This window comes from Phodopus roborovskii, unplaced genomic scaffold, assembly GCF_943737965.1.
Source record: "Phodopus roborovskii unplaced genomic scaffold, PHOROB, whole genome shotgun sequence".
Classification (NCBI taxonomy): domain Eukaryota; kingdom Metazoa; phylum Chordata; class Mammalia; order Rodentia; family Cricetidae; genus Phodopus; species Phodopus roborovskii.
Genome location: NW_026125648.1, coordinates 2679076 through 2700781, shown reverse-complemented (window position 1 = coordinate 2700781; position 21706 = coordinate 2679076). Strand labels below are relative to the sequence as shown.

The window sequence follows — 21706 nt, the reverse complement described above, 5'->3', positions numbered from 1 at the left end:
CTGGGGATGTTGCTCTGTGGTATGTGCTTGTCTAGCATGGGCTTAATTCCCCATGACTGTAAACAAATACAAGAAACAAAAACTCCTACCTCTTCTGAAGAGACAGGGTATTTCCTTACCATTTTCTCTCCTTTTTTTTTTTCAGCCCCCAATCCACCATCTATCCGAGAAGAACTCTGTACTGCCTCCGATGACACCATTACAGTGCACTGGATCTCAGACGATGAGTTCAGCATCAGCTCCTATGAGCTTCAGTACACCATATTCACTGGCCAGGCTAACTTCATCAGTAAGTCATGGTGTAGTTGGGGCCTGTGGCCAGAGATAAGGAAATGTAAGGAAGCAGTAAGCTGCTCAAGATTGGCCGGTGCGCCACGAGGCAAGTGTTTGTAAGACATGTGAGGTTGTTTAGTATAGACTTTCATAGACAGTGTAAGCTCCCCAGGGTTTTGTAAAACATTACTGATGGTGACAAGCCACTTGTGTATTTTCTTGCTGGGGAGTCACTGGAATAAGCCATAATGGTTTATGTAATCCTTAGCCTTTTCTCAGTCCATACCACAACATTGATCCAAAGTGCTGCTTAATATCTATCTGTTCCTGGGTAACTAAGTCACCATCATTCTGTGTGTGAACCTCTCTCTCTCTGAGTCTCCTTCCACTTCATTATCATGATAAAATTATGTCCAAAGACCATTACTTCCTTTATTATACCTATTTGTGTTTATTCATCTCTTTAGTACTTCTGCATTTCCACAAATAATTCCAGTAAATATAAAACCATGACAGAGCCAGGTACAGTGGTTCAAGCTGATAATTCCAACAAAAAGGAGGCTGAGGTAGTAGAATTGCAATTTCAAGAGCTGTGTCATAAAGTAAAACAAAACACCGTACCAATGGATCATAGTTAGAGATGTTTAAAAGGCTGTTTTTCAGTCCATGTGTTAAGATGGTTTCATCTTCTGCTGAACTGGGGCAAGACCAGCCATAGTAAGAAATGAACTGATTGATTGCTTTCAGTAGGCATTAAACAGAAAAGTCCCCTCAGTTCACAGGAAGGGGGGCGGGGTGGAGGAAGAGGAAGCAATGGAAATTAAATCAGTCTTTTTTTTTGTCCCAGCCAGCTCCCAAATAATGACATGGAGTCTTATTATTAATTATGAAAGCTTGGCCTTTAGCTTAGGCTTGTTCTAGTTCTTATAACTTAAATTAACCCATATTTTATTCATCTATGTTCTATTACGTGACATTCCATCTTGTCTCTTCCATCTTGAATCTCCTGTTTCCTCTCTGTCTCTGGAACCTCTATTATCTCTTCCTCTTTCCGCTCTCTGCTCAGAAGTCCTACCTGTATACCTCCTGCCTAACTAATGGCCGTTCAGCTATTTATTAGGCCAATTACAAAAATTTATCTTCACACACTGTACAAATATCCCATAACAGGAACAAAGCAGGATCAAAGATGTTTTCAAGCAGTTACTTTTGCAAAGCTACAAATTAATAGTTTCTTTTACTTTGCACTTTGTATTTATGTTTATCCTCACAGACCAATATGAGTAGACTTTAATCAAATAAACCCTCCTTATGGGCTTTCTTTTCTTATTTGGTGACAATTCATGGGCAGAATTCTGTTTTGTGACAGTGGGGAGGACAGTCAAGAGGCTATTTGTGAGTAAAACATAAAATTCATGCCTCATGCAGCTCCAATATAAGCCACTTGGATCATGTAGCATGTTCCTGAATACCCCTTCAGAGGTCACAAGCTCTATAAGTTCTGGGAGGCAATGTCAAAGATAGGAACTGTCCTTTGCCTTCCTGATAGGGGAAGAGCAATCATCTCCCAGAGTGAATGAGAACTGACAAACTAAAAATTATCACCTCTGTCTCAAAGCTATAGAGTCGTTTGTAATAAGGCCTAAAGAAGTTGCTACTAATGCTACTAATAATAAAGTTAATAGCATCTTAGAGTTGGAATGAGCCCTCAAAAATAATTAGCCTAGTCTTCTCTTCCATCAGATAAGTAAACATCTCTGCTTGAATGTTGCCAGTGAGTGTGTGTTCATTTTCATGAAAACAGTTCATTTGATTGTTGAGAAGCTATACATTATTTCCAGTACTTCCTTGGAAGAGGCCCGTTTCTCTTTGTAAATAATGATAGAATTAAAGCTGTTAATAAGGACAGAAGTAAAGCTGTGTGTGCTTTCTGCTTTGCCATGTTCACAAATAGTCTCTCTCATTTAGTCCTCATGTGCTCTTAGCCTTCTTAAAGAGATTTTATATGTGAAGAAATTGGTGCTCAAGTCAAGTGAGTTTCCCAAGGACATGGAACTCCAAAATGATGAGGTCAAGATCCAAACCCGTGACTGCCAGACTTCAAGTTTGTTATACCTTAATGAATCTTTTTGTGTGTCACTAACAAACTTATTCCTTCTTTCACATAACAGTTTCTCAGGTATTTTAGGTAACTCATATGTAACTACTAAAGTTACATTTTTATGACTCAATAGTTTAGTTCTTTAGATGCTCCTTGTACAATATGTTTTTCAGATCCTATTAGCATAGTATTCTTTTTTATGAACAATCTTCTGTTGGTCAAAGTGCTTTTAAAATGTGCTTTCTGTCAAAAGTGACTGTAAGTACTCCAAAAGTGGTTTGACTTCCCCAGAGGATAGATGAATTGTGTCTTTTTTCCTCTTCTGAGACCAGGGTCTCTTGTAGTTCAGGCTGGCCTTGAATTTGCTGTGTAGCAGAGAGTGACTTTGAACTTCTGATTCTTTTCAGTACTGCCTGAGTGCTAGGATTGCAGGCATGTACTACCTATCACATCTGGTTTTATGTAGTGCTGGAGAAGGAATCTAGAGCTCTCTCCATACTGGGCAAGCATTCTACAAACTCAGGTGTGTCGCCAGACATATTTCTTGTCATGAGCCACTTCCCTCTTGTTCTGTCTGTACATTTTTGGCAGCTACATTGACTACTGAATGTTTCCAAGTATACACTTAACTGAGATTCCTATGTATGATAAGTTCTATATCCATTCAACCCAAACCTTTCAATTTATGCCTATTGCATTTTATCTTGTTACCCTTGACTCTGCATCCTGTTATGCCCAGACCCCCTTACATCTTGTTTCTACCTTGCAGTACATTTGATTTTCCTCTCAATCCTCCTGCCTCAGACTCCCAGAGTACAGGGATAATAGGAATGTGCCCCCTACCCGGTCATCTTGTTGATGAAGTTAAGCTGAAAGAGGTAGCTCTACTTCCCCATTTTCACTTTTTCCATTGACTTGAGCTTTCCTACTACCTCTTGTAAGATTTAAATGACTACAATCAGTAAGGTTTCAGACCATACTCTTGAATGAGAACTCCAACAGTTGTCTGTCTTCCTGGTTGCTACATTATCTTTCTGGCTCAGTGTGTGTGTGTGTGTGTGTGTGTGTGTGTGTGTGTGTGTGTGTGTGTGTGTGTTTTAAGATTCATTTATTATGTATAGTGTTCCCCCTTTATATATCCATGCATGACAGCAGAGGGCACCAGATTTCATTATGGATGGTTGTGAGCCATCATGTGGTTGCTGGGAATTGAACTCAGCACCTCTGGAAGACAAACCCCTGAGCCATCTCTCCAGTCCTGCTTTTTTTGTTTGTTTGTTTGTTTGCATTCCTAGAACATTGGGCATAATCTGGTTAGGCAGTCTGTATCACTTTGATACAAAAGAAAGAACTTCATCACTATCTTTTCCCTGATGCAGTTGTCTCCGTCACACATGTACACCTTGTCTCTTCAATTTTCATGTTTTGGCATTTCCCTTTGAATAAGAGGTGTGCTTTCATTTCCATGATTCACTTGTAGGGGCCATCATACCAAGTCTTACTGATACCCACAAAATGGTTTATTTTCCTTTATAAACTTAGGAGTGCTATTGAGGGAGATAATTCAGTGGTAAATTGTGAGCACCTGAGTTCAGTCCCCAGAACCTGTGTAAATACATCTTAGTATGATTAATACACTTGTAATTCCAGTGCTGGGGAGGTAGAAATGGGTAGGTCCCAGGGGCTTGCTGCCCAGACAAGCTAGCCTACTGGATTAGTCCCAAGCCATTGAGGGACTCTATGTCAGAAAAAAAAATAGTGCCTGAGGAATGACACCCAGGCTTGTCTTCCATCCTAGACACACACACACACACACACACACACACACACACACACACACACACACACAGAATGATTTCAAAATTAAAGAAAAATTGCAATACCTGTACAAAGAACACCCTGTACTTTTTACCCATATTTGCTTGCTGGTAATATTTTACTTTTTTTTTTATCTGTTACCATTATCTCTGTATTTTTGGAACCGTTTGAGAATAATTTGCATCCATTACATTTTTCAACTCTATATTCTTCAATGTAGATTTCCTATAAGGAAATTGTTTTGTGTGTGTGTGTGTGTGTGTGTGTGTGTGTGTGTGTGTGTGTGTTTGACAATTTCATATATGTAACAAGAGTATTGTGATTGCTCTCCCTGACATCCTCTCTATCTCATATCTCTATTAACTCCCGCCATCTTGTTGAGTGCCTTTCCCAGAATCATAACTTTTGATTTTGTTTAACCAGAGCTATCTGTATGACCATTAGATTGGAACTGTCCATCTAAGCCCTGTGGGGGCATTAATGTGTATATACCTTAAGGCAGTGATTACCTCTCTTTCCGAATCTAGCAGTATCAAATCCTTTTTATCAGTGAAGGGTAATGTTCCTGAACCTTTCTTCCATCCATGCCTGACTGGTGATAGGCCCACTCTTTTTTTTTGTTTTTTTTGTTTTTTGTTTTGGGGTTTGTTTATTTATATATGTTTATTTTATGTATATGAGTGGTAGCCTGGATATATGCACATGCACCATCTGTGGTGTTTGTGAGGCCAGAAGAAGGCATAAAATCACCTAGAACTGGTGTTACAGAGTCCTGAGCTCTCACAGACCCATTCTTATGCAGACTCAGAGCCAGCATCCACACTTAACTATGAGTTATCATTACACTGGTTTAGTGTGGCTGAGAAGATGGCAAATCACACCTCTGCTCTCTATCTTCTTACTCTTACATTTTTTTCTGTCCTTTCTTCTCCAAAGTTCCTAATCCTTTATACATCTGTCAACTTTAAGAAATTTAATATCAGAGACATGTGGATCTCTGTGAGTTCAAAGCCAGCCTGGGCTGCATCGTGAAATTCTGTCTCAAAAACTCAAAAACCACATAATACTTTTATATAGCTCTCCATTTGTATTCCAGGTTTCACAATTAATTCATTCATTTTCATTATAATATAAAAAGAGCCCAGCATTGACCTTGATAATCTAGGCTTTAGCTGTACTTTTAATTATTGTATATTTGGCTTTCTTTAGCCCAGTAGACTTCCTCAGTCCTCCTTTGTCTCAGATAATGTTTATCATTTAAAACAATGCCTATTGTCTTTTTTATTTTTTAAGATTTATTTTTCTTAGTTTACATATCAATCTCAGTCCCCTTTTCCTCCCTCCCTCCCTCGCTGTCTCCCACCATCTCATGCCCCCACCACCACCCTCCCATCCCATCCCCCCACCACACTCCACATGTAGGGTGCTGCCTTCTAGGAGGGGTCATCTAAATCTGTCAAGTCATGTGGAGTAGGGACTAGGCTCTCCTTCCTGCCTCTAGGTTAAGGGAGTGTCCCTCCATGGGGGATGTGACCCAAAGTCCTTTCGTGCACCAGGGATACATCCTGGTTCCACTGTTAGAGGTCCCTTAGACTGCTCAGTCCTTCTAACTGAGACCCATGTCCAGGGGGTCTGAGTCGGTCCAATGCTGGATTCCCAGCTATCAGTCTGGGGGCCCATTAGCTCCTCCTTGTTCAGGTCAGCTGTCTGTGGGTTTCTGTAGCCTGGTCTTGTCCTCCCTCTCTGCATCTGGATTCCAGTTCGGCTCAGTGTTCAGCTGTGAGTGTCTGCTTCTGTTTCCATCAGCTACTAGATGAAGGCTCTATGATGGTGGATAAGTTAATCATCAATCTCATTATCAGGGAAGGGCAACAATGCCTGTTTTCTAGGTGTGGTGGTACACATCAATAATTCCAGGCAGGAGGATTACAGCCTAGGACCAGCCTAGGCTATATAGGAAGACTCTATCATTTTTTAAATTAGGGTTTATCTGATACTTCCTCACAGTTATATTCCTTGCATGCATTCCTCACTGCAATAGTGCATAGATGATGGAATGTAACAGTAACAGTATACTTCTTAGGACATCATGTCTGGATGGATGCAATGTCCGTTTACATTACATTTTGGTGCTAATTTTGATTACCTGACCTTTTTAAAATTGTGTATTTCTGTTTTTTTTGTCTGCTATCAAGAAGCAATCTGTATGGTGATGTTTAAAACCATTAAAAATACACTGCTTCTTCATCAAACCCATCTCACCTCACTCTCACCCCCAATTGAGCATCAACTGATGATTTTTGTTCTATACAGTCTTTATATGATGATTGTGAAATGACAGTTTTCCAGTGGAGGACTCTTTCCCACGCTTACAAACTGTCACTCAATATTCCTCTGTGTAGCAAGAGCCTCTCCCCATTTTGTTTTTTTTTTTTAATTTATTCATCGCATTTTCATCAGTGATATAGATTTTTTAATACCTCCATTTTTCTTGTGTAAATTTCCAGCGAGAGCCTTTCAAGGCAACTCCAGGGTTTGAGTGAGCCTTTTTTTCTGGTCAAAAAAAAAATTGCAGACTCATTTTAACTGTATCCTGCCCAAACCTTCAAATCAGCTATTTTCCCAGAAGCCTTGGTTACTTTTAGTAGGACACTGATATTAGAAACTAAAGCCTTAGTGTACACACACACACACACACACACACACACACACACACACACACACACACTCTAAATTGTTATTCTTATGTTGTGATAAAGCATCATGACAATAGCAACTTACAGAAGAAGAGTTTATTTGGGCTTATGGTTCCAGTGGCTTAGAGTCTATGATGGCATAGCTAAGGTATGGCAGCAGGAACATCAGGCTGATAACTCACATATTGAACTGAAACAGGAAGCAGAAAGAACGAACTATGAATGGCACATGGCTTTTAAAAACCTCAGTGACACACTTCTTCCAACCATACCTCCTAAAGCTATCCACACAGTGCTACCAAAGGCAGATTAAGTATTCAAGCATCTGAGCCTATGGGAAACATTCTCATTAAAACCACCACATATACATATGTATATCGAGGAAGAGCTAAAAACATGTCCTATCAGAGCAAGCAGATTCTGTCCTGCTTTGTCATGTCATTTTGACTCCAGCAGATTAGGACAGTAAGGGTGCATTTGAGGTGCAAATGCAGAGTAATATAGCTCTGAAAGTCTATCTTATAGGGAGAAAGGGCTATATATGGTCATACACACACACACACACACAAACACACCACCGCAGGATACAAAGATCACAGGGTTCTACTTTGAGCACCATCTATGAGCATGGGCAAATCCTTCCATCCTGTTTACCCTGTGAAATGAAGGACATTCATACCTAGGTGGCCTTTCTGCTCTGAGCTTTCATGTTGCTGAGCTATGTACAGAAACTGTTCTGCCCATGCAAGAGCAGACTGAGTTCACACAGAAACGGACTCCAATAGTAAAGATACATAACTGCAGGGATTCCACCATTTGCAATAGTGACCATTCTTGTGTTCCTTGGCAGAAAAATGGTAAAAATTGGCTTTGGTGAGTGGTGGCTAGGTGCCAGAAGCCTGGCACACATCTAAGTGTATGACAAATAAATAATAGAATCATAAGTCCTGGTTCATCTCATTGCCTGTTTCAAGGCTCAGAAGAAAACAAAATGAATTCACATGGGTGGGTTATGATTGATTTTCATTGTTTTTCTTTTAATCCTGGCTTTTTATGATAATTTTTATTTAAATTTGAAATAAGCTTGTTTTACATGTCAATCCCTATTCCCTCACCTTCCTGTCCTCCCCTGTTCCCTCCACCAACCCCCACTCCATCCCCTTTCTGCTCCCCAGGGTGGGTGAGGCCTTCCATGGAGGATCTTCAAAGTTTGTCACATAATTTGGAGCAGAGCCTAGGCCTTCCCCATGTGCCTAGGCTGAGAGAGTATCCCTCTATGTGGAATGGGCTCCCAAAGTCCATTCCTATACTAGGGATAAATACTGATCCACTACCAGAGGCCCCATAGACTGCCCAGTCCTCCTAACTGATACCCACATTCAGGGGGTCTAGGTCAGTCCTATGTTGGTTTCCCAGCTGTCAGTCTCAGGGTGCATGAGCTCCCCCTTGTTCAGGTCAGCTGTTTGTGTGGGTTTCTCCAGCCTGATCTTGACCCCTCTGCTCATCACTCCTCCCTCTCTGCAACTAATCCTGGCATTTTTTTAAACCTGTTGATTGATGCCTTTGTCTTTCTCCACTTTATAGGCCTGTACAACTCAGTGGATAGCTGGATGATTGTGCCCAACATTAAACAGAACCATTACACAGTTCACGGACTCCAGAGTGGCACACGCTACATCTTTATTGTGAAAGCCATAAATCAAGCTGGCAGCCGGAGCAGCGAACCCACCAGACTAAAAACAAACAGTACGTTGTGGAGATTCTAAGAGGAAAGACCCATTTTCCTCTCTGTGCCAGGGAGGACAATTAGCCTGAGAGACTCCCATCATAATGTGTGAGAGCAGTGGTACTGAGTGGAGGAGCTTTACTGTTGTGCTTTGTGTATGGGATTTGTTGGTACCCATGGATGTTTGCGGGCTAAGATATATAGCATAGCATGTGACCTAGAAAGAGGTTAGGGAAGGGTTTTCCTCTGCCTTCCATCCCTGTGTCCCATGCTTGGAAGAAAAAGTTAGTTAAAGAGTATTACTTATTACTGTCTACAAATCACTTCTTCTTCTTCTTCTTCTTCTTCTTCTTCTTCTCCTCCTCCTCCTCCTCCTTCTCCTCCTCCTCCTCCTAATCCTCCTCCTCCTGTTCCTCCTCCTTTTTCCTCCTTCCTCCTCCTCCTTCTTCTTTTAAAAAGGTTTATTAATTCTATATGCCTGCATGCCATATCTCATTATTATAGATAATTGTGAGCCACCATGTGGGTGCTGGGAGTTGTACCCGGGTCTTCTGGAAGAGTAGCCAGTGCTCTTAACCACTGAGCCTTCTCTCCAGCTCAGGAGTGTTCTTGATTACAACTGATAAAGTTTAACAAGTATTTCCAAGTAGCTTAAGTGAATAGTGGTTTTAATTATTTTGTTTGTTTTTAACATACATACCAAGAAGTTTGAGGACAGCCTGTTTGTGGCTAGTATAGCAGCTTTGAGAGCTCATGGAAGGTTGGAGCTCCTTCTTTGTGCATTGGTTTATTCACAAGACCTCCAGATGGCCAGTGCAACTGCAGATGTCGTATTTCCCTTAAGATAGGAAGAAGGGAAAAGTTGGTAATCTTTTAATCAGAAAACAGAAGCTTAACTGGAAATTTCTTCCAATCTGTTTGACGTCAGTGTCCTTCTTATTAGCTATCCCTAGCAGCAAGGAAGCCTGGAAGACTGAGTGAGAGAGAGAGAGAGAGAGAGAGAGAGAGAGAGAGAGAGAGAGAGAGAAAGAAAATAAGGAGTAGACACTGCATTAGCACACAGTGTCTGTCACAGAGGCATATTGTATACCAAAGCTCTTGCCCTACCCAGCACCTGGGCCCTGTGACAGTGTTTTTGTCATAGGGTTATGAGTTTCTGCAGCGAATCTTTGATGATGGAGCAGTCACTGTAACAAAGTCACTTAATGACATGCACACCCTAATTTTGAGAAAGCGAACATCTCCTGCACAGTTTTTCTTTAGTGAGCAATTGCCTCATCAACACAGAGACTTTTCAACCTCAAACAATGCAGCACTCTTTAAAATCTACCTACAACCCCACCCACTCACTGAAATAAACCAAAGTACCAAACATATTTGAGGATGTGAGACTTTGAGTGGTCCCTTTTAGGTTCAAAATATATGATGGGAACACTACTAGCTCCCTTGTGCTTGGGCTATTGCTTCTATCAAAAGATTAATAAGAGAGCCCTACATTTTTCATGCAGATGGAAAATAATGCCCGAATGAAGGTCATTTTAGTGGGGGGATGACTTGTATTCTTACTTAATACAAATTGTGTCGTCTTGTCTGCTTCCTTAATGTAATCCACATTCCAGCTGACCTGCATTTAGTCATGTTGGAGATCCTCTGCTAATGATTGATGGTCCAGGAGGAAAAGGCACAGTTCTTAAAGCCTTGATCGTGATTTTCCCCTTTCTTTTACTTTTTTCAGGCCAACCCTTTAAACTAGATCCCAAAATGACTCACAAGAAGTTGAAGATCTCCAATGATGGGTTGCAGATGGAGAAGGATGAAAGCTCTTTGAAGAAAAGCCATACCCCAGAGAGATTTAGTGGAACTGGGTGTTATGGGGCAGCAGGAAATATATTCATTGACAGTGGCTGCCACTACTGGGAGGTGGTCATGGGTTCTTCAACATGGTGAGTGGCTATTGGTTTTTTTCCTTCTCCCATCTTCTCTGCTGTTAAGTTCCTAGGAGATTCCAGTCTATAGCACAGCTAAAATACCAATAAGTCAAGGTTAAGGGATACATGATAAGAACCAGTGCTAGAAAACGTAGCCAGCTTTTAAAAGATAAAATCATGGGAAATATAGTGGGTTAGAAGGTGGGAAGTGCTGTAGCACTGATTGCTGATTGCGGGCTTTACAAGATCTGATGATATTAACATTATGTATGTAAATGTAAATAAATGTTTTAAGGGAGAAGCACACACATAGTGAGTCACTCATAGGTCTGAAATAATGTCTAACACAACTCATATCATCTCTAAATAGTTTTCTGTCTTCTCCACTGTTCTCAGGTACGCAATTGGTATTGCCTACAAATCAGCTCCAAAGAATGAGTGGATTGGCAAGAATGCCTCTTCCTGGGTCTTCTCTCGATGCAATAGTAACTTCGTGGTGAGACATAACAACAAGGAAATGCTGGTGGATGTGCCCCCACAGCTGAAGCGTCTAGGTGTCCTCTTGGATTATGACAACAACATGCTATCTTTCTATGACCCAGTTAACTCTCTCCATCTCCATACTTTTGATGTGACTTTCATTCTTCCAGTTTGTCCAACATTCACAATCTGGAACAAATCCCTAATGATCATGTCTGGCTTGCCTGCCCCAGATTTTATTGATTACCCTGAGCAGCAGGAATGCAACTGCAGGCCTAAAGAATCCCCCTATGTGTCTGGGATGAAAGCTTGCCATTAAGTGTCAAGAGAGCACGCAATTCACTGGCTCTCCACTTCAGCATTTATCCCTTCTTAAGCTTCCATTAGTGTTCCGTATGTGAGATACAAAGTAAAGTTCATTGGAAGCACCCTATGTAACTAGAGAGCATAGATTTAATTTTTATGCATTAAAGCCTCTATTTGGATTCATGTATTGAGTTACTCAGAACAAATTATCTGAATATTCTGGGTTCATGCCATTGGGGAAGAATTTTAGAGAATATCACTGTCATTGGAAAATTAAAAATTCCCAGTGGTTTGGGAGTATAAATGAAACTGGAAGGAATTAGCCTTTCTAGCAGTGGCTAGTCTGACCAGATAGAATTTGCACAGTGTCAAATTATCATATATGTCACTTTTTAGTGAACTAACAATCAAGGTGTTATGAGAGTATCATACAGGTGTATATATAATATATAAAATGACTGAATTCATTTATGAACAAAATGGCATAGATCATTTTATCTATTACATATATACAATGAACCTTAATTTGTTCATTTAAGTAAGAAATATATTGAAAAGGAAAATAAATTATACTGACCATTCTTATCCCCCTAGATGAAACATCAGAGTAGACTGGTGTTTTTCTCTTCCCTTTTAGCCTCCCCTCCTCCTGTCACACATAAAAAACACATGCAATCAAGACACAGGGAAGTGAGAAGAACTCTTGGTTAGATTAAGAGAGATCTGCAGACAAGATTGCATAAGAGATGCTACTGCTACATTGAAAATTGATTCTGGTAGAAGTGTGCTGTGTAGCATAATTTCATTGATATTATCTAATAGAGGAGATTTATTTGAATTATTAAAAATTGTCATAGAATATTTCAAAGAAATATAGTTTTGTTACTCTCAAATACATAATTACTAGACTTAAGCTGAAAAACAGAGTTGCATAATGGAGTTTCCTCAGAATTCGCCTTACTTGATCAGTAAGAATAGTGTTACAGGTTCAACAACGATATGAATACAAATGTACATGTATTTTCAGATGAAGCACTCCTGAAATGCTATTTTCCTCAATAGGATCAATACTCATTCTCGTGTGATTTTGTTTACATTATTCACCCACTTAGCATCCCTTTCATGACAACATAAATTCCATCCTACTTTTCATCACACTAGTTAAAGGAAATTGAGCTTCATGGTCTGTGATTTCACCAATTATTTTGCAGAGATTGAAAATGCAGGACAATTAGAGCCTTCTCCCAAGAGCAAAGTTCATTCCTTGGTAGTTGTAAAATGACGACTACTACTATGTAATTGTAAAGTGATAATAGTAGGCATTACCTGGATTGTATGTAGCCTTGATGCAGTGTCAAGCCTGTCCCCCTCTTTCTACCCGCATGGTGGATTCTTACTTATTAATTTGTTCAATGAATTATTAGATGCCACACCACTGCTTCAAGAGTGCACATATTACTAAAATATAGTCCTTGCCGACAAATGACTCACTTTTATTCTCAAGAGACAACATATCTCTATAAATCCCACAAAGTAACACTTATCGATTGTTTGCTTACCTACCACGAAAAGTGAGATCAGTGCCGAGCAAAAGAAAGGCTCAGATTTAAATGTCAAGTGGCAACGTCAGTTTCTTTGGCTTTCAATATATTCTGTACCTTGCAGCTCATCAGGGAATGAGCAACTCAGTAAAGCTCAGAAGTGCTGGTAACAAGCATGTGGTATTAGAAAAGCTCCTAGCCTGGAGATTGAGATAGTCCTAGCTTATTTGCCATTTACCTAGCAGTGTGACCTCAGGAAAGCACTCCTCCAAGCCTGCTTTCGCTTCTGTAAAATGATTTTTATTTTATAAGGCTGGAGCAAAGGTTTTTAAATGTAGTGTCTATCAGTTGCCTAGCACAGCACCTGGCATTCACTCTATGTGCCACCAGCATTCATTTCTTCTCCAACACTATTCATTTATTTTTTTGTGCCCTTTGAAGTTTCAGTTCTAGGAGCAAAGCTTTATTCCCCATTCTGCTTTGGACTGCACCCTGGGACTACCTTTCCTTGTCCCTTCTCTCAGTTAACTAGTGACCTCTCAAACTGGCTTTTGTGGCACTCCTCCAGCACACTGAACATCCCCTCTCAGCAATAATCACATTGTATGGTAATACTTTGCAGAATGTCATTTTCAGAATGCCATCTTCAGAAGGCCCTTTTTAGAACCACCCTTAGTGATTTATTCCTTGAAGCTATTGATTCTTGGCCCGTAATCCTGATAGGCCACCTTAATTAGGCTACCTGGGGACATAAAGAAACTTACATTTGTGACAAGCTTCTCAGGTGATTCTGATTCACACAAAAGTTTAATGTATAATAAATCTCTTCCTGACTAGCGTGGGAATACCTTGAGGGTAAGGACTGTGGCTTTCGTTGTTGTATGTTTAATACCCAGCACGGTGTCTAGAACAAAGTAGTTGCTTGGCTAATGTTTGTTGAAAGAATGTATGAATGAACAAATGAGTAATGAAAATTGCTTTGTTTGACTGTGGTGTCCATTAGTGGTATTTGTTATTTTTGGGCAAGATGGTTACTGATTTAGTCTGTATCAATATTAGTTTGTAAATGTACCAGGGCTCATACATACAAAGGAACACGGTTCCAAATTGGCAGTTATCATGGAGAATTGTCTTTGGACAATTGGTACCATTCTCCCAATAACCTTTCATGTTTTCATGATCTTTGTTGTTCTTTGAAGTTAGATTTAAGTTTTCATTATAGGCAGAGCTAAGCCTACTAAAATAGGCTACTGAAATATAAACTGGGAAATTAAATAGGGTTTGTGGTAAGCAATGAAGCTTGACTCTGAAATCCCAACTTCTGAGGCACGTAATTGAAATGCCTTCCAAGGAACAACATGGTGGCAAATCACTCAGAGGGCTATGATGGCTTCCCGATATTTACTTCAGTAAACTTAAGGACTTTCGTAAAATACTGGCAATGGCAGGGACCAGAGGCTACCTCTAGCTAAAGCCAGTTGCACAAACGGAACATGACCTACATTTAACATCATCAAGACATGTGATTCAATAAATGTGGTTGTTGTGGCTTTACTCAATCTAACTATTCAGAACTTTTTTCTCCTAGAAAACTATTTTCTGTCTGCAATTTATGCTTGTTTCCACTTTTTATATTGTCTTGTTGAAGAAAGCACAAAATAAAGCTAAGCTTGTTTTGAGAATACGACAGACATTTTAATGCCACATTGATGTTCTTGCTACTTGTAAGAGTAACTGCATCTGGCTGTGTTTTATTATGTAATCCCATTGTGTGTCTTTGGATGCAGTGAAGTTCATATTGCAACAAAAATCACTTATATATGCTTTTCAGCTCAAGCATTCTAGGTGAATTTTTCTCAGCTTCCATGGTTTACATATTTGCATATGACTACCTGGATGGATCGATTTATGGATGGACTTTTAAATAAGCTCAGATGCTGAAACCCCCTCTTTCAAGGGATGGAGAATGTGAGGCAGGTAGACATGAACCATTCCCACAATTATTTGTAGCTCCTGAAGCCAATTTCAGCCTGAGAGCCATTGGGCTGTATTTGGCTGTCCATTACAAGTTGGCCAGATTTATTGCCATCAGGTTAGGCAAAACTGCCTTTTATGATGTGGTCTGCCAGCTTCAGAAATATGCTGTGTTATTGTTATTGGCTAGAATATTTATTAGACTATTGTTGGACTATTTTTTATCAAATGCTTTACCCCAGGCTTGTTTGTACTGGGAGCTCTGGACTAAAGTGTCTCTCCTAGTAACAAAATATGAGCATCTGTGGATTACACAGTCTCACCCCTCTCTAAAGATCCCAACCCATCAAAAATGCTATATTATGAATTAAATAAATATATATGTATTCATGAGTTGTTGATTGTCTCTCATTGGAGTTTAACTGGGGAAAAGACTAAATGGAAAATGAGTTGCCAGAATTGGGTAAGTGGCTGAGGGAGGTAGGGGTATGTGTCTGTAAGGATATAGTCAAAATTAAAGAAATGAAGGTCGAAGGTACAAGGGAATGTTATTCATCTAGCTTCAGATATTGTGGTAGAAGGCAATAATCAAAGAACAGTTCATCTATCTCCCACTGCTTGAATCCATTAGTTAAGACCAGAACATGATCACAATTAAGTGAGATGGTTGACTTAGTGTTAAACATCTGGCCTATAAGAGGATCTGGGCGAGTTGAAAGGTTCCTTGGGCCCCATTGGATATATCCTATTTAGAGTTGCAATTGCACTGAGACTAAAGGGTCATGCAATGTGGAGTGAACATGAAAGGTAGTAAAGAAATGGCTTGAAGAACATGATCAGACCAAAGATGCAAAGGCAAGGGAGTTAACCCACAAAGGAGACAAGACTTGAAACACTATGGATTTAATGGCCTGTTAGTGCCTACCAAATATGAAGGTGTAGTTGTCCACAACTAAGGTTTTGATAAAGCATTAGAGAGAGATTGATTAATTTTTGTAAAGGCTAGCTTCATTCAGTGTGATAGTAGAAAAAGCAAGGGTCCTTCATGTCCCCCTACTTAAGAACAGAATCAGTCTCAGAGTATCAGTGAAGTTGTATCCCACATGGTTGAGCAAAAGGTAGCTACGGAGAGTGGCTCTTTATGAATTTCTAGGCATGGAGGATCAAAGTGGCTGGCGCCCGTGGCAGGGTCTGACCAGCTCAACTGCCACCCTGGCCCACACTCAGGGACTTGGTTTGGCCCACCCTGACATCTTTCCCATCTATAACCTGCTGGAGTGTGTGGAGCTATACCAGCATGATCTCCATGTCTTAAGGAGTTTCAGAGAAGGTCCAGTGAGGATGGTGTGCCTGAGGCCTTGAACCAGACCAATGTCTCATCACAGTGAACATTTGCAAGTAAAGCTGATGGGACAGGAGGGTATGCGCCACAATACACATTGGCTCCCAATGCCACTGGGATGAATGGGGAGGTGTTGGAGAGTCAGGAAAGATGGAGGAGCGAGGTGGGATTTTGTTTGTTTTGGTTTTAATTTTTAAACATTTTCGTTTGGGGGAAGGGGTGCTGCAGGGGTGAAGGGTAGATACAGAAGGCCTGGGAAGTGGGTAGAAGTGGGATGCATGATGTAGAATTTCCAAGCAATCAACAGAGAAATCATGTTCCTAGCATTCTTTTTTTTAAAAGTTTGTATTTACTTATTATGCACACAGTGTTATACAGGACACTAGATCTTACAGATGTTTGGGAGCCACCATGTGGTTACTGGGAATTGAACTCAGGACCTCTGGAAGAGCAGCCAGTGCTCTTAACCTTTGAGCCATCTCCCCAGTCCGTTCCTAGCATTCTTTTCATTAGGTGTGTGTGTGGAGGAGGAGAAAGATACTAAGATGAAAAAGTATTGCTAATACTTATAATAGAGTGTGTAATTCAATAATTATTCCATATCATTTTAAATCTCTTGATTTGGTGAATTATTGGTAATTGAGAAAGGACATATTTCTTAGACACACAGATGAGCGTAGAAACTCTTACCAAGATGTATTATAGACACTGTGTCTAGTAAATTCTCGGAAAATGCTGCTAAATAAAATTAGAATAGGACATGATCAGCAAACAGACAAGTAGGCCACCCTGTCCACTTCAAGGTTTGTTTTGCTGACTTAAGCACCACCACATATGTAATCTTTATCAGGCCCTTACTTCTGGCCCAACACTTCCACAGGGTCTTCTTAACATTGTTATTGAAAACTGGGCTCTTTAAATTCAGGGAGCAATTAGATGGACTGAGAAATTAGTCACCAATATTATGCTTATGGAAGAATTTTGGCAAATTATATATGTCCACTGTATGTATTAACATTGCCAACTTAATGGGATCTAGAATAATGAACATCTGGACATGTCTATAGACGTTCCTAGGTGGGGCCAATTGAAGTGGGAAAATCCACATGAATATGGGCAGCATCATTCTGTAGTATGCTGGGGTCTCAGACTGAATAAAAAGGAGGCAAGCAGAGGAAAGCCTTTATCTTTCCTTGTGGATGCAAGGAGGCAGTTGGTGGGGACCTGACTCCTGATCATCATAGACTATGCCATCAAGTGGTGAGTCAGAAGAAGCCCTTTCCTGAGCTTGTTTGTTTATTTATTTTCTTATTTTATATATCGACCCCAGTTCCCTCTCCCTCCCTCTCTTCCTCTCTCCCTCCCTCCCTCCTGCCTTCCATTACTCTTTCCCTCTTTCCCACCCTCCCATGCCACCCACTACCCTTCCATCCCATCCCCCCTCCCTCCACAGGGAAGTTGATGCCTTTCTGGAGGGATCATCTAAATCTGTCAAGTCATTTGGAGTAGGGCCTAGGCCCTCCCTCCTGCCTCTGGCTTAAGGGAGTATCCCTCCATGGGAATGTGCTCCCAAAGTCCTTTTGTGCACCAGGATGTATCCTTTCCTGTGTTTTTATCAGGTATTTTATCGTAACAATGAGAAAGGTAATACTCTTATCAACAACATGTTTTTTTCCCTTCTCAGTAAGCAAGAAAACATTAACGAGGACCTTCTAGAGATAATTCATTATATAATTCAGGGGTGTCAAGGTGAGGATAGAAATTTTGAATTTTCAGGTTTTAAAGGGTCAGCTGAAGCCAGATGTGGTGGCACATACTGGTCATCTCAGTACTTGGGAGGTGGAGAATCAAGAGCTCAATATTATTAGTCTCTGATACATAGGGAATCTTTAAATCAGCCTGAAAAAAACAATAATCAATCAATCAAATCTATCAGCTGATAATATGGTGACAGGCTTATAGTAGACATATTTTGGAACAAAAAGGATCTTTCAGATGATGGAATGTAGATACAAACTCTTCTGTCTGTGAAGCTGGCCTCATATCACACTGCAGAAGCGAGCTGCTACTTCTCCAGCTAAATTAGGAAGCTCAGAAAATGGAACATTCCCTGAGATATAAACTGGTAGGAAACAGCCCATTATAATTTACATGTTTTTGTTCAGTTTAGCTCCTATAGGAATAAAGGAAGATGCTATATATACCAGAATTGTGAAATTTATAGCAAGTAGCTGTCAAAAACACAAGGCAAGGCTAAGTCTGATGCACTGGTAAAGATACAATGAATGATTCAGTGGAAGAAAAACACAGTTAAAAAGTAAAGTTTTTGGTAGCCTCTATTCCAGATACCAAGAAGAGTGCTCTCCCTGCAAAAGACATGAAGATGCCTGTGTATGTTGGAGAATGTTCCATTACTCATAAGCCAAGTCTCCTGACACTATGGGTTGGCTTTATAAAAGGATCTATTCTGAAGAAAATGATTAGAAAGCCTTGGGTCCCATCAGAATCCACATGATTAGAGGCAAAGTGAAACTGACTGATGACATCTTCCCTATGGAGAGATAAATTGGCAAGTGCCATATGGCCTTGAAGCAGTCCCTCCCAGACTCCCATTCTACTGTGCTCTGGGAAGAGAATCATAGGTATTCTTCTAAGATTCAGACTGGCTGTGGGCCACGTATGCATACAGGGCCTACTTAGATAGTACAAGGAAGCCAGAATGATGGAGGAAAGCCTTTTTTCTACAGAGGTTTGATTTTCCTGAGGTGAAGGTGGGAGCCACAGGAAGGAAACAAAAGGAAGTAAAGTTGAGGTATATTGAGGAATTTTTTTCTTCCCTTCCACTGATCTTCACACCTAATCTTTTGTTATTGCAAGTCACTCTAGAATAGCACTTTGGAATGGACTGAGAATTAAAGGAATATCCAAATATACCAAAATTGAGGGCCTGAAAGATTCAGTACCAAGGCCAGAAAAATCACAGAGCCAAATGTTCTGTCCTCTGGAGTATAAAGTTGTATTGCATAAATATTATTTATGTATTCTCTCTCCCTCTCTCTCTGTGCATGTCTCTGTGTGTGTGTGTGTGTGTGTGTGTGTGTGTGTGAGAGAGAGAGAGAGAGAGAGAGAGAGACAGAGACAGAGACAGAGAGGCAGAGGCAGGGACAGGGACAGAGCCAGAGCTAGAAACAGAGAGGGAAGAGTGTGAGGGTTCCTGTGGCGAACAGAAGGCAGTCTCAGATTCTCTGGAACTGGAGTTACAGGTGAGCTGCCTTACCTGGGTACTGGGAATGGACCTCTGTTCCTCTGGAAGAGCAGCAAATGCTCTCAACTGAGGGATCACTTCAGTTTCTGTATGAATAATTTCTTTAAACGAAAGTTTTTAAAATCACAATTTATGTGTGGGTGTTGTGTACATGTGAGAGTCAGAGGACAAGTTGCACGAGTCTGTTTTCTCCTTCTACCATGTGAGTCCCAGGGACTGAAGTCAGGCACTTAGGCTTGGTGACAGGCATCTTTACCCATTAAGCCATCTTACCTGCCCATGGATAAATTTTGTTTTTGAGGCAACGTATTATTATCTAGGCCAGGCTTAGCTCAAACCCACCTCGGCCTTCCATTTTCCCAACCTCTCTTCATTCATCCTGGTGGCATTGGGAACTTCAGTGTATCACTCAGTGTACTCTTTTGTTCAATCGGCCCCACCCACAGAATGCTCATTGCAGTGAGTCACTGGACTGGTTCAGGCCTCTGACATACCTTCATCACTGGACTGTCACAGAAACTCCTCTGGGATATCCTGGTGTTTCCCCAAATCATGGAGATCCTGTGGTTATCGTTCAGTAGGGCCAGTCCCTTCACGAACTCCAGCAGGTCATAGATGGGGTAGATGTCAGGGTGGGTCAACCCAGGGCCTAGGATGTGAATCTGGGTGGTAGCTGAGCTGGTTGGTCGGGGCCACTCGGACTGCCCTCAGTAGTTGAGGGGCAGTGCAGCTCTCTCAGGCTCATGCCATTAGGACCAGTTCTTCCATGCCCATGGTGAGGGATGGGGCCATCTCTTCTGAATGTCAGGACCAGCTCGTGGCCAGCTTTTCTGCTGCAGTGTCCATTGAGGGGCAGGGTCAGCTATCCCAGGGCCAGTGAGGGGTGGGGCTGGGTCGGCACAGTCCTCCAATATCAATACACATGGTTCCTATGACTCCCTGAGGTAAGAAACACCTTGTACATCATCACCATAGACCCCAGCTGCAGCAGGAACATAGACCCAGACATGGCTCTGGCATCAGCTTTTCTGGATGTCACCATGGCCCCGGTGGCATCACAGGCCACCCAGATCAGTATGGCCCTGGCATCAGCAAGATCCTGGGACATCAACATGGTCTCAGGTGGCTGTCCAGACCCCAGGCATGTGCATAGTCCTCAATGGTAACAGGAGCCATGGACAACAATTCAGACCCTGGCTGCTGCTGGGTTACAAACTCAGAGAAGGCCCTAGGCAGGAACCCTGGCCCAGATGATACCATGATCCCAGGTGACAGTGCAGGTCACTCACATCGGAATGGCACTGACCATGCCTGACTTTATACAGATAATTTCAAGGTCTCTTCTTGTCTTAAAAGTATGGATTTCCATTAACTAAAATTTAGTGAATATAAGTATATAAGTCAAATCAGCATTACCACCAAGAATGTTGGATAGTGGGGTACAATCATCAAGATAATTATGAATTCAACATAGAGGTAGATGGTGTTACTGTTACTTTATGAATACCCTTAGACTCTTTTTTTAGGGTAATAATCATCCAGACATTTTATTTCACTCAGAGTACCCCTGCCTATCTTCCCCACATATTTGCACATGTTGCTTTCTTTGTGTTTTACGTGCATTTGTGTTTTGCCTGCATGTGTGTCTGTGTGAGGGAGTCAGATCCTCTGGAAATGGAGTTACAGATAGGTGTGAGCTGCCATGAAATTGAACCTGGGTCCTCTGGAGGAGTAGACTGTACCCTAAAATGCCGAGCCATCTCTCCAGCCCCTGCACATGTTTTGAGACAGTCTTGCTGCATTGTCCAGGTTGGTTTAGAACTCTATACCTGCTTGTCTTAGCCTTTCGGAGTGCTGGAATTACAGGCATGCACCATCATGCCTGGCTCTGTGTACCATCATTATTTTTGAGATTTCCTGTCCATATCTCTCCTCCCATCGTTCTTTACTCACTAACTGTACAATATACACATACTGGTCTAGCATAATTACATTTTAAACTTCAGATTAGCTGTTTGACAGATTTCTGTGTCTGTATAAGAAATCGCCAAAGACATTCATTCCTCTTCCTAGGTGGTAGGGCAACCTACCTGTGCTGTGTACTACCTTCTATATGGCCTTCTCTCTGAACTTCTGCGTTTCTTACATGGCAGAGGCAAGAGTCTTAGTCTAGCTTCTAGTTTAAGTTATTGTTCACACCATTCATTCATTCATTCATCTTTCAACAAAGCATGTATTGGTAGTGTCTGTGTGACA

General features: G+C 41.1%; 1 protein-coding gene across 2 annotated transcripts in view; it reads left to right on the top strand.

The window, feature by feature from the left end:
• The window catches only part of Mid2 (midline 2), a 95076-nt gene extending 79840 nt beyond the window's left edge, over positions 1–15236 (top strand). For both annotated transcript variants that reach the window (XM_051178021.1, XM_051178020.1), the window contains exons 7-10: positions 146–289; positions 8473–8634; positions 10350–10557; positions 10939–15236. In XM_051178021.1, the coding sequence (XP_051033978.1) occupies positions 146–289; positions 8473–8634; positions 10350–10557; positions 10939–11341 (917 nt within the window). In that variant the 3' untranslated portion in view covers positions 11342–15236. The remainder of the gene's footprint in view (positions 1–145; positions 290–8472; positions 8635–10349; positions 10558–10938) is intronic.
• The last annotated feature ends 6470 nt before the right edge of the window (positions 15237–21706 follow it).